Below are 9,860 nucleotides of genomic sequence, written 5' to 3' on the forward strand. Positions count from 1 at the left end.
GACCACCAGGGTGGGGACGGGACCACCAGGGTGGGGACGGGGCTGTCGCGGTGTCCCCAGCCCGGCTGGGGCCGGGGTTACGCCCCCGGTCCTGTTTGGGGGTGCAGGATCCTGCACAGCCCCCCGGTCCCCCCGGGGTCCCCCTCCCGGCTCTGCCGCGACGTCAGGCCGTGACTCAGCCCCGCGGGATGTGGCCCCACGCCCGACCCGGCCCTTCATAAGGCGGCGGAGCCGGCGCTGACCCTACAGCGCCCGACGCCATGGCGGCCTTCGGCCTCTTCCTCCTCCTCAGCGCCGCCGGTGAGTCCCCGCGGCCCCACCCAGGGCACCCCTGCACGCCCGGGCCCCCCGAACACCTGAGGCCCCTTCTCGAACTCTGGGTCCCTTCCCCGGACACCTGGATCCCCTTCCCGGACTCTGGGTCCCTTCCCCGGACACCTGGATCCCCTTCCCGAACTCTGAGTCCCTTCCCCGGACACCTGGATCCCTTTTCTAAACACCTGCGATCCCTCACTGAGACTGGGGGCCCCTTCCTGGACTCTGGGTCCCTTCCCCGGACACCTGGATCCCTTTTCTAAACACCTGCGATCCCTCACTGAGATTGGGGGCTCCTTCCCAAACTCTGGGTCCCTTCCCGGACACCTGGATCCCCTTCTCGAACTCTGGGTCCCTTCCCCGGACACCTGGATCCCCTTCTCGAACTCTGGGTCCCTTCCCCGGGCTCCTGGATCCCCTTCTCGAACTCTGGGTCCCTTCCCCGGACACCTGGATCCCCTTCCCGAACTCTGGGTCCCTTCCCTGGGCACCTGGATCCCCTTCTCGAACTCTGGATCCCTTCCCTGGACACCTGGATCCCCTTCCCGAACTCTGGGTCCCTTCCCTAAACACCTGGATCCCCTTCCCGAACTCTGGGTCCCTTCCCCGGGCTCCTGGATCCCCTTCCCGGACCCCTGGGTCCCACCCGGGCTCCTGCCCAGGTGTTTGGGACTCTTCCACCTCGGACACCCGGCTCCGCACCCGCAGCCAGGGCTCCCCACCCCGGATGTCGGGGCCGCTGCCCACACACCTGGATCCCTCCCAAATGCCTGGAGGTCCCTGTCCCAAACACCTGCGTCCCTCCTGGGTGTCTGGGTCCCCTTCACCAGCACCTGGGGACCCTCCTGAATGTCTGGGTCCCCTTCCCAAACACCTGGGGCCCCCTCCCCGTTATGGGGCTCCAAGCTGGTCTGGGTGGGGGTCCCTGCTTGCTGTTCTGTGGGTGGGGGGTGGAGGGGGTGACCCTGCTGACCCCTGTGTCCCCCATGGGTGACAGCGGTGGCCTCGGGGCAGCTGCAGCAGGTGGTACAGGAGAGCCTGGACCTGCGGCCCCCCAGCATCAAACAAGGTGAGGGGAGAGACGGGGACACCCAGGGGTGGGTGACACCCAGGCCTGGGGACAGGGGGATGCTCATGGGTGGGGATATGGATGGAGTTGGGGGTGGAGGGACATGGGGACGTGGTGATGCAGCAGAAAGGGGACTTGGGTGGGGGGGACAAGGGTGGGAGTGACAGGGGGACAGTGGTTGGGCACAGGAGTGGGACCACGATGGACACAGGGACCAAATGGGGAGAGGGGGACACACAGGGACAAGTGCAGGGAGGACACCCCCCGCCCTGTGCCCACCCGCTCCCTTCTTCAGTGCTGCAGCAGGAGCAGGACCTCGAGGTGCCCCCCGACATCCTGGTGGGGGGGTCCATGTCGCCCCCGCGCAGCCCCCCGGTCTGGGGCAGCGCCCTGGACGGGTTCCCCCCTGCCTGGCCCATGGCCGCCACCGTCACCCGGCACTGCCGCGACCCCCCGACGCTGCCGCCGCCGCTGCTGCTCCCCTCGACCGCCTTCGCGCACCTGCGGCGGCAGGCGGCCGCGCTGGCCGCGCTGCGGCCCCGGCTGAACGACTGCTGCCGCCACCACAGCCCGCTGCCCTGCGCCCGGCGCGCCGTGAGCCGGGCACCGGAGGGGGGACACGGGGAGGGGACACGGGAGGGGACAGGGGAGGGGACAGGGGAGAGGACAGGGGAGGGGGGACACGGGGAGAGGGGACACGGGGAGGGGACAGGGGAGGGGGGACATAGGGGAGAGGGGACATAGGGGAGAGGGGACATAGGGGAGGGGACATGGGGAGAAGGGACATAGGGGAGAGGGGGGACACTGGGGAGAGATGGGACACGGGGAGAGGGGACATGGGGAGGGGACACGGGGAGGGGGGACAGCGGGGTGAGGGGACATAGGGGAGAGAGGGGACACGGGGAGGGGACATGGGGAGGGGACATGGGGAGAGGGGACATAGGGGAGAGGGGACAGCGGGGAGAGGGGATACAAGGAGAGGGGACATAGGGGAGAGGGGATAGTGGGGAGAGGCGACACGGGGAGAGGGGACAGTGGGGAGAGGGGGGACATTGCGGGGAGAGGGGGGACACCACAGGACGGGGGTGCGGGGACACTGTGAGGGACACGGGGACACTGCTGGAGGGGAAGACACGAAAACACCGGGGCAGGTATAACGTGGGGAGACAATGCCGGCAGTGGGGACGGGGACACTGTGGAGGGAGGGACACGGGCTGACACCGAGGGGGCTCTGCCCCCGCTGCCCCGCAGTGGACGGACGTGCTGGACGACTTCTGCACGGATGAGTTCGGGGTGAAGACGCGGCAGTTCCACTGCTGCCGCCGGCACGGGGCCGCGCGGCGCCGCTGCTTCGCCCAGGAGACCCCGGCCCCCACCTGGGAGCCCGTCCCCACCTGGCACCCCAACGTCGCCTGGGACCTGGTCACCGAGCCCCCCTTTCCTCCCGGCGAGCCCACGGCCAGCAACCTGGGCAACATCTGCGGGCTGCGGGCGCTGCGCCCCGGGCCCCCCGGCCCCGGTGCCCGCTCCGGGCCCCGCGTCCGGCTGCGAGTCCGGCTGGAGCGCGAGTACGGCCGGTGCTGCCGCAACGAGAGCCTGAGCTGCGCCCACAGCGCCGTGAGTGGGACACGGGGCGGGGGACGAGGCTGGCAGCGGGGGTGGCTGTGCTGGAGGGCTCGGGGGGCCGCAGGCGTTCGGGAGGGTCTCAGGTGTCAAAGGACTGGGGAGGCGCAGGTATCCGGGAAAAGGACCCAGGTGCTTGGGAAAGGGACCGAGGTGTTTGGGTTGGCACTCCGGTATCCGGGGAGGGGCCCCAGGTGTCCCGGGAATGACCCATGTGCCCGGAGCGTGACCCAGACACTCAGAGGCCGGGAAGGCTCCCAGGTATCCGGGAAGGTGACAAACGTGTCAGGGAGGGGCCCCGGTATCCGGGGAGGGGACGGAAATGTCCCGGGGAGGGGACGGAAATGTCCCGGGGATGACCCAGGTGTTCAGGGGTTGGGGGGGTCCCAGTGTCCGGGCACCCCCCTGACCCCCAGTTCCTCCTCCTCCGCAGTGGCTGAAGGGGCTGAATCGGTTCTGCCGGGAAGAGTCATCGATAAAGACAGGGCAGCACCGGTGCTGCCAGCGGGGGGGTTCCCGGGCCCGGAGCCGCTGCTTCGCCGCCGCCGCGCCCCACCCCGAATACGACCGGGAGCTGCACAACGTGAGCCTGGCCCGGCCCGGCCCCGCGCTGCTGCGCTCCCTGTGCGGCCCCACGCGGCTCTTCACACAGAGGTGGGTGACCCCAGAACAGCCCCGGGGCACCCCACGATCCCTCCTCTCGTGGGGACCCAGCTTCGGGGGACCCCTCATCCCCATCCCAGGCATGTGGGATGCTCCATTGCTCGGGAACCCCTTTTGGGGTGGGGATGCAGCAGTCCCCACTCCCCCTGCGAAAACCCCCGTGTTCACCCCCGTGTCCGTGTCCGTGCCCGCAGGCGGCCGGTGCCGGAGCTGCTGGGGGCCATGACGGCCGCGTGCTGCCCGCTGCCCCCCGAGGAACGCGGCACCTGCGCCCGGGAGCAGGTGAGTGACCCAGGGGGTCGGGGGACCCCCAGAGCCGCCCTGACCCCCGTCCCCATTGCCCACAGCTGGCCCAGGGCATCGCCACGCTCTGTGCCACCCCCCGGGACGCCTGGAGGGACCCGCAGGGCTGCTGCTCGTGGGAGGAGCCCGAGCGGCGCCGCTGCTTCGACGACACCTACCTGAGCCAGGTGACCCTGGGGGCCGCCCTGGCGCCCCCGCCCCCCGGCCACGAGGAGTGAATCCCTCCCAGCACGGGGGAACAATAAAGATGCTGCGGTGTCACCTCGGAGTTTTTCCCTTTGGGGATTTCCTTATGCCTCACTGTCCCCATTGATTCCCCCCCCGGGGCCTCGGTGTCGCCCACGGGGCCCCATTCCGGGGTGTGCCGGGGTGTGGGTGGATACTGGGGTGTTTGCACTGCTGGGGAGTGTCAGGCCTGCTGTGATACCTGTGTTTGGTTTTGGGGTGTGCTTGTGGTCACTCACCCACCCAGGGCACACACGGCCTCGTGCCCCCCAGGGGTCTCTGTGCACCTCTTCCCTGCATTCTTGCGGCCCCACAGTGTCATTGTCACTCGTGTCCCCGCTCATGGCCATAATCCCAGGAGATCCCCAAATCCCTCATGGTGTCCCCCCAGCCGTGGCTGACCCATCTGTCCTTCCCTGTGTCCTTCCTAGAACCACCCCCTCCCCAGATACTCCATCCATCCATCCATCCGTCCCAAAATTCCCCAGCAGTTTCTTCTCACCCTATTCTGCCTCACAAGGGGGTTCTTTGCCCCTCTGGGAAAAGGAAGATTTTTTTTCCCATCCCTGTGGCCCTTTCCCATCACAAAGCAAACTGGTCCAAGCCTTATTCCCAATTTTAGTTGAAAAATAAAAAGTCTTATCATTCTCAGCAGCCTCCACTGGGATACAGGGTGGAGGGAGAGGGATCTACTTTTTCTATTGGGAATATTCCACCTCCACCCCAGTGTTCCTGAGGCAGAGGCTGTTTCCTGAAGCATGTCTGGGTGGATTGGCCTTCACAGATCAGGCCAAGCACAGTCCATGGGATGGCAGAATCCAGCATGGCAAAATGTGGAAAACAAAGTTGAGGGGCTCATCCCCCATTCCCTGCAGGTGAAGAGGGGTGTCTCCCCCCTTCCCAGGGGAAATTTCTCACGGAGACAAAGAATTCCCCCTGGGAGCACCTTCATCTGTGAGACTGGGAGGGGAGAGGCCAGGCTGGAGGGCAGGGCAGTGGGTAGGGAAGGGCTGGGCAGGCTGGTCACATCTTGGGGAAGCTGGCCAGGTTGGCCACACCACAGGCGTTGTTCATGTTGCGGGCAAGGAGGACGTAGCCCTTGCTGCCCCATTCCTCGCCCCAGCTGGAGGGTGGAAAAGCAGAGCCTGAGCCTCTGGAAGAGCCCCAGCCACCTGCAATCCCCAAGCCATCCCAACCCCTGTACCTGTTCTTGATGATCCAGTGCTTGGTGCCCTTCTGTGCCCCGTAGCCCACGGCCAGCACGGCGTGGTTGATGTTCTCGGCGTTGCAGCTCTCGTCGTAGTACACACCTTGGGGACACAGCCGGCGTCACCGGGCGTGCCCCAGGTCCCCGAGCAGCCCCACGAGCCCCGCTCTGCCCCCAGCCCCTCACCCCGGCTGTAGAACTGGAAGGAGGGCAGGCTGGCATCGATGCCCACGGCGATGGGACCGATCCGGGCCACCGCCCTCTTCAAAGCCTTCTCATTCCCCTCGGGGATCTCGCGGTAGCCGCGGCACTTGGCCGCCTTCCCAGTGGGGCTGTACATGCAGCTCTCGTCCTGCGTGGGGCCGGGAAGGTCGGGGTGAGACGGGGATGGGAGGGATGGAGGGGGATTTGGGGCTGTGCCCCCTCACACCTGGCCAATGTAGGGATAGGAGTCCTCGGAGTCGATGCCGCGGTTCTGCCGGACGTACTCGAAGGCGTTGGTCATGTACCCGCCCCCGCAGCCATCGTTGTTGGCCACGCAGTCCACCAGGTTTTGGGGGCTGAGGGACAGCAGTTTCCCCGTTTTCCTCTTCAGCTGCCCCTCCAGGGCACCCACCGAGCTGAAAGCCCAGCACGAGCCACACTGGCCCTGTGGGGACACAAGGGGTGATACCGGGGTGACACCGGGGTGACGCCTGCTCCAGACTCACCTGTCTTACCTGGTTCTTGACAGGGGTCACGTAGCCTTTCTTGCGCCAGTCCATGGCAGCCGGGGCTCTCTCGGTCCAGTCGGGGACAAAGAGTGTCTCGTTGTGGCGTTGGTGACCGCGGGGCACCTTCAGCCCTGTCATTGTCCTCACCACCTCCTCGCTGGTCTGGGGAAGGAGCCCCGGTGGGTGAGCAGGGTGGGTGGGAGCACCCACGGGTGCTCAGCCCCACTGTCTCCCCTGCCAGGGACACCCACCATGTCACCCAGGTGGTTCATGGCCAGCTCGAAGGTGTGGATGCCCAGGGAATGCTCCAGGTTGTGGGTGTTGATGTATTTGAGGTTCTTCTCCCAAATCAGCCTCCGCGTCACCTCGTCCGCCTGCACCGGGGGCAGATGGTGCTGGCACAGGGGTCCTGCCTGTGCCCCCCACCCTCGGGACATCCTTGTGCCCCACTCCCCACCCTGGGGGTCCCAAGCACCGGGCCCCCCCGTACCTGCCCGTTGTACTGCTTGCGGTGGGTTTTTTTCCACAGCTCCCACTGCGCATCCAGCTCCGGCTCCGGGTGCAGCTGGGCCAGCGCCGCCGGGACCAGCAGGGCCAGCAGCACGGGCCACCACATCCTGGGGACCAGCTGAGCACTGGGACAGGGCACAGGCTGAGCCAGGGGGCCGGCTGGGGGCAGGACCCTGAGCCCACCCTCCTGTGGGAACAGAACCTCCTGCACACCTCGATTTGGGGCCAGGACCCCTTGCGCACCCTGATTTGGGGCTGGGACCCGCTGCCAGCCCTGGCTGGGGACTGGGACCCCTTCCTGCCTGGGTTTGGGGCCAGGACAGCCCCGCGGGCAGGGCTGGCCGGGCGCCGGCATCACATGAGCCGGGACAGCCGGTTCCCGTTACCCGGAGCCAGGGGGGAGATTTGGGATGCCGAGGGTGCAGGAGGGAGAACGTTCCCCCATCCTGCCCCTCCCTGGCTTCACCCAGCGCCCCCAGCCCCCCGTGGCACGGCAGGACCCGGGACACTTCCCCGAGCCGGGGATCCCCAGGCCGGCTGGACGTCAAGTGCCTCAGTTTCCCTTTTCGTGCCTCCGAGGGTCGCACACGGGAGCCGATTCCCTCCCATTCCCCCTGGGATCCATTTCCCTGGGGAAAAAGCCACCCAGCGCCCCCCTGGGGGACCCCTCCCCGCCGCTTACCCAGCACGGAGCCGTCGGTGGGAGCGCCGGGACGGGGCCTGCGGGAGCCGCGGCCGCTGCGCTTTTATGCTGCTGGATTGAGGAAGTTTGGAGGCGGCCGGAAAATTTTGGCAAACATCGGGTTCGGATGGGAAGGAGGGGACAAGGAGGGGGGACGAGGGGGCTGCCCCGGCTTCACGTGATGCTGCGGGAGGAGCTGAGTCAGCCCCGGCGCGGGGCGGGCGGCGGGTCCTGCCCGGGACATCCTCCTGTCCCCGGGATGTTCTCCTGTCCCTGGGATATTCTCCTGTCCCCGGGATGTTCTCCTGTCCCTGGGATATTCTCCTGTCCCCGGGACGTCCTCCTGTCCCCGGGATGTCCTCCTGTCCCCGGGACATCCTCCTGTCCCTGGGATGTTCTCCTGTCCCCGGGATGTTCTCCTGTCCCCGGGATGTTCTCCTGTCCCCGAGATGTTCTCCTGTCCCCGGGACATCCTCCTGTCCCCGGGATGTTCTCCTGTCCCCGGGATGTTCTCCTGTCCCCGGGATGTCCTCCTGTCCCCGGGACATCCTCCTGTCCCTGGGATGTTCTCCTGTCCCCGGGACGTCCTCCTGTCCCCAGGATGTTCTCCTGTCCCCGGGACGTCCTCCTGTCCCCGGGATGTTCTCCTGTCCCCGAGATGTTCTCCTGTCCCCGGGATGTTCTCCTGTCCCCGAGATGTTCTCCTGTCCCCGGGACATGCTCCTGTCCCCGGGATGTTCTCCTGTCCCTGGGATATTCTCCTGTCCCCGGGACATCCTCCTGTCCCCGGGATGTTCTCCTGTCCCCAGGATGTTCTCCTGTCCCCAGGACACCCTCCTGTCCCCGGGATGTTCTCCTGTCCCCGGGACATCCTCCTGTCCCCGGGACGTCCTCCTGTCCCCGGGATGTTCTCCTGTCCCCGGGATGTTCTCCTGTCCCTGGGATATTCTCCTGTCCCCGAGATGTTCTCCTGTCCCCGGGATATTCTCCTGTTCCCGAGATGTTCTCCTGTCCCGGGACGTTCTCCTGTCCCGGGACGTTCTCCAGTCCCAGCATTCTGCCCTGGGGACACCCTCCTGTCCCAAGGATCCCGGCCCCAGGGACACCCTCCTGTCCTGGCATCCCAACTTGGGGATGTCCTGCTGCCCTGGGGACATTCTTTTGTCCTGGAATCCCACGCTAGGGACATTGTCTTGTCCCAGCATCCCACCCTGGGGACATTCTGCTGCCCTGGGGAACTCCCACGTTGTCCCCAAGTCCTCCCCGTGGCCGAATCGGATGGAGCTGAGCACCCACTTCCTTCAGGAGCAGCCGGACACGGCAGCTCGGGGACATCGTGTGCCAGCAGGAGCGGAGGACGGGACCCCAGCTCTTGTCCCCAGTGTCCCCAACCCGGGGCTGCCTCCCAGTTTGGGGGTCCCTGGCCGGGGGAGGTGGGGCCGGACGGTGCTTTCTGCAGTGACCGTCACCTCGTCACGCGGCTCCTGCCACGACAAGGCGGAGTGGCCTGGTGGCACCAGAGCCATCCCAGACGTGTCACGCTGGGGACATCCACATCATCATCGCTGTCACCCTCCAGCCACGGGAACGAGGAACCAGCCCAGCGACCAGGAGGGGAGGGGGGGGATGGAGCAGCACCAAGGTGGGGGTGCGTCCCTGTCACCCCTACCCCACGGGGGTCCCCAGGAGAGGGGCCACCCCCCTGTGACCCGAAGCTCTGTGGGGACAGGGGGGCTGAGTCACCCCGGGGCTCCAGGGCAGAATCATCGCCCGGAGCACGAGGCCCTGACGTGGCAGCGAGTGACCGGGAACCGAGGGGACCAACGGGGAAATGGGGGAGGACGAGGGCTTGGGGCAAAATGGGAGGAGGAGGATTATGGGGGGGAAAATGGGGGGATAGGGGCTTGGGGGCCAAAGGGACAAAACAAGGAGGGAATGAGAGTTGGGGCCAGAGCGGGGAGGGGATGGGGATTTAGGGACATTCCTCAAGATGGGGACAGAAAGAGGCAGAAATGAGACAAAGGCTGGGAAAAGGGAAAATCTCTTGTGGGAAAATCTCCTGTTGGAAAATCTCTGCTGTCCAGAATCCACCAGGCCGAGATACCTGAGGCTGGGACACACCTGGGGGGGGTTCAGCTCCTGTCCCCCCAGGGAATGTAGGATAAAATTCCACCCCAGGACAAACACTGGAGTTCCCAAAGAGGGGGAAAGGGCCCAGCCCGTCCCCTGTCCTTGTCCCACATGCAGCAGCCCCTGGGAACCCTGTTAGCTGCTCCTCATCCTCCTTCCCAACAGATTTGACTGCTCCTGGTTTCCTTCTCCCAGGATCTGGAAAATCTGGGGGGGGATACAGCCACAGGACCTGCAAGGGCTCAGGGAAATGGGAATTTTCCTTCTCCTTTCAGAACTAAAGGGGAAGGGCCCAGGATGTGATGGGATGCTGGGGAGGAGGTTATTGCTGGGAACAAGCTCCCTGGATAATGGGACAGGGTGGATCACAGGATGTCTTCAAATGGGATGTTCCCACTTATCCATAGAGAACTTTGGAAT

At 66.2% G+C, this 9,860-nt stretch overlaps 2 protein-coding genes across 3 annotated transcripts; one reads left to right on the plus strand and one right to left on the minus strand.

Annotated features, from left to right (window-relative positions):
- Window positions 1-245: 245 nt before the first annotated feature.
- ECM1 (extracellular matrix protein 1) lies at window positions 246-4,849 on the plus strand. Its single transcript, XM_031506929.2, has 7 exons — window positions 246-300; window positions 1,313-1,384; window positions 1,680-1,978; window positions 2,636-3,001; window positions 3,441-3,661; window positions 3,865-3,952; window positions 4,018-4,849. The coding sequence occupies exons 1-7, from the start codon at window positions 261-263 to the stop codon at window positions 4,189-4,191; spliced, it is 1,260 nt and encodes a 419-aa protein (XP_031362789.1). The 5' UTR covers window positions 246-260; the 3' UTR covers window positions 4,192-4,849.
- Window positions 4,803-7,538, minus strand: CTSK (cathepsin K). 2 transcript variants are annotated; one of them, XM_021542143.4, is made up of 8 exons: window positions 7,311-7,538; window positions 6,609-6,753; window positions 6,370-6,492; window positions 6,125-6,280; window positions 5,836-6,054; window positions 5,592-5,757; window positions 5,403-5,508; window positions 4,803-5,321 (listed from the first exon to the last, which is right to left on the minus strand). In XM_021542143.4, exons 2-8 carry the CDS (start codon window positions 6,732-6,734, stop codon window positions 5,222-5,224), a joined length of 996 nt encoding a protein of 331 aa, XP_021397818.4. In that variant the 5' UTR covers window positions 6,735-6,753; window positions 7,311-7,538; the 3' UTR covers window positions 4,803-5,221. The 2 variants fall into 2 exon arrangements, with proteins under 2 accessions (XP_021397818.4, XP_085416862.1); XM_085560736.1 differs by having other exon boundaries at window positions 6,609-6,815; window positions 7,311-7,464.
- Window positions 7,539-9,860: the final 2,322 nt, after the last annotated feature.

Source organism: Lonchura striata, chromosome 25 (assembly GCF_050655825.1).
Source record: "Lonchura striata isolate lonStrDom1 chromosome 25, ASM5065582v1, whole genome shotgun sequence".
Taxonomy (NCBI): domain Eukaryota; kingdom Metazoa; phylum Chordata; class Aves; order Passeriformes; family Estrildidae; genus Lonchura; species Lonchura striata.

Excerpts from the sequence above, each read along its gene's own strand:
- ECM1 (XM_031506929.2), top strand. The coding sequence starts at position 261 with ATGGCGGCCTTCGGCCTCTTCCTCCTCCTCAGCGCCGCCG. Across the intron at positions 301-1,312 it reads CCTCCTCCTCAGCGCCGCCG|CGGTGGCCTCGGGGCAGCTG; the intron begins GTGAGTCCCCGC and ends CATGGGTGACAG. Across the intron at positions 1,979-2,635 it reads TGCCCTGCGCCCGGCGCGCC|TGGACGGACGTGCTGGACGA; the intron begins GTGAGCCGGGCA and ends GCTGCCCCGCAG.
- CTSK (XM_021542143.4), bottom strand. The coding sequence starts at position 6,734 with ATGTGGTGGCCCGTGCTGCTGGCCCTGCTGGTCCCGGCGGCGCTGGCC. Across the intron at positions 6,281-6,369 it reads TGAACCACCTGGGTGACATG|ACCAGCGAGGAGGTGGTGAG; the intron begins GTGGGTGTCCCT and ends CTCCTTCCCCAG. Across the intron at positions 5,322-5,402 it reads CACTGGATCATCAAGAACAG|CTGGGGCGAGGAATGGGGCA; the intron begins GTACAGGGGTTG and ends TCCACCCTCCAG.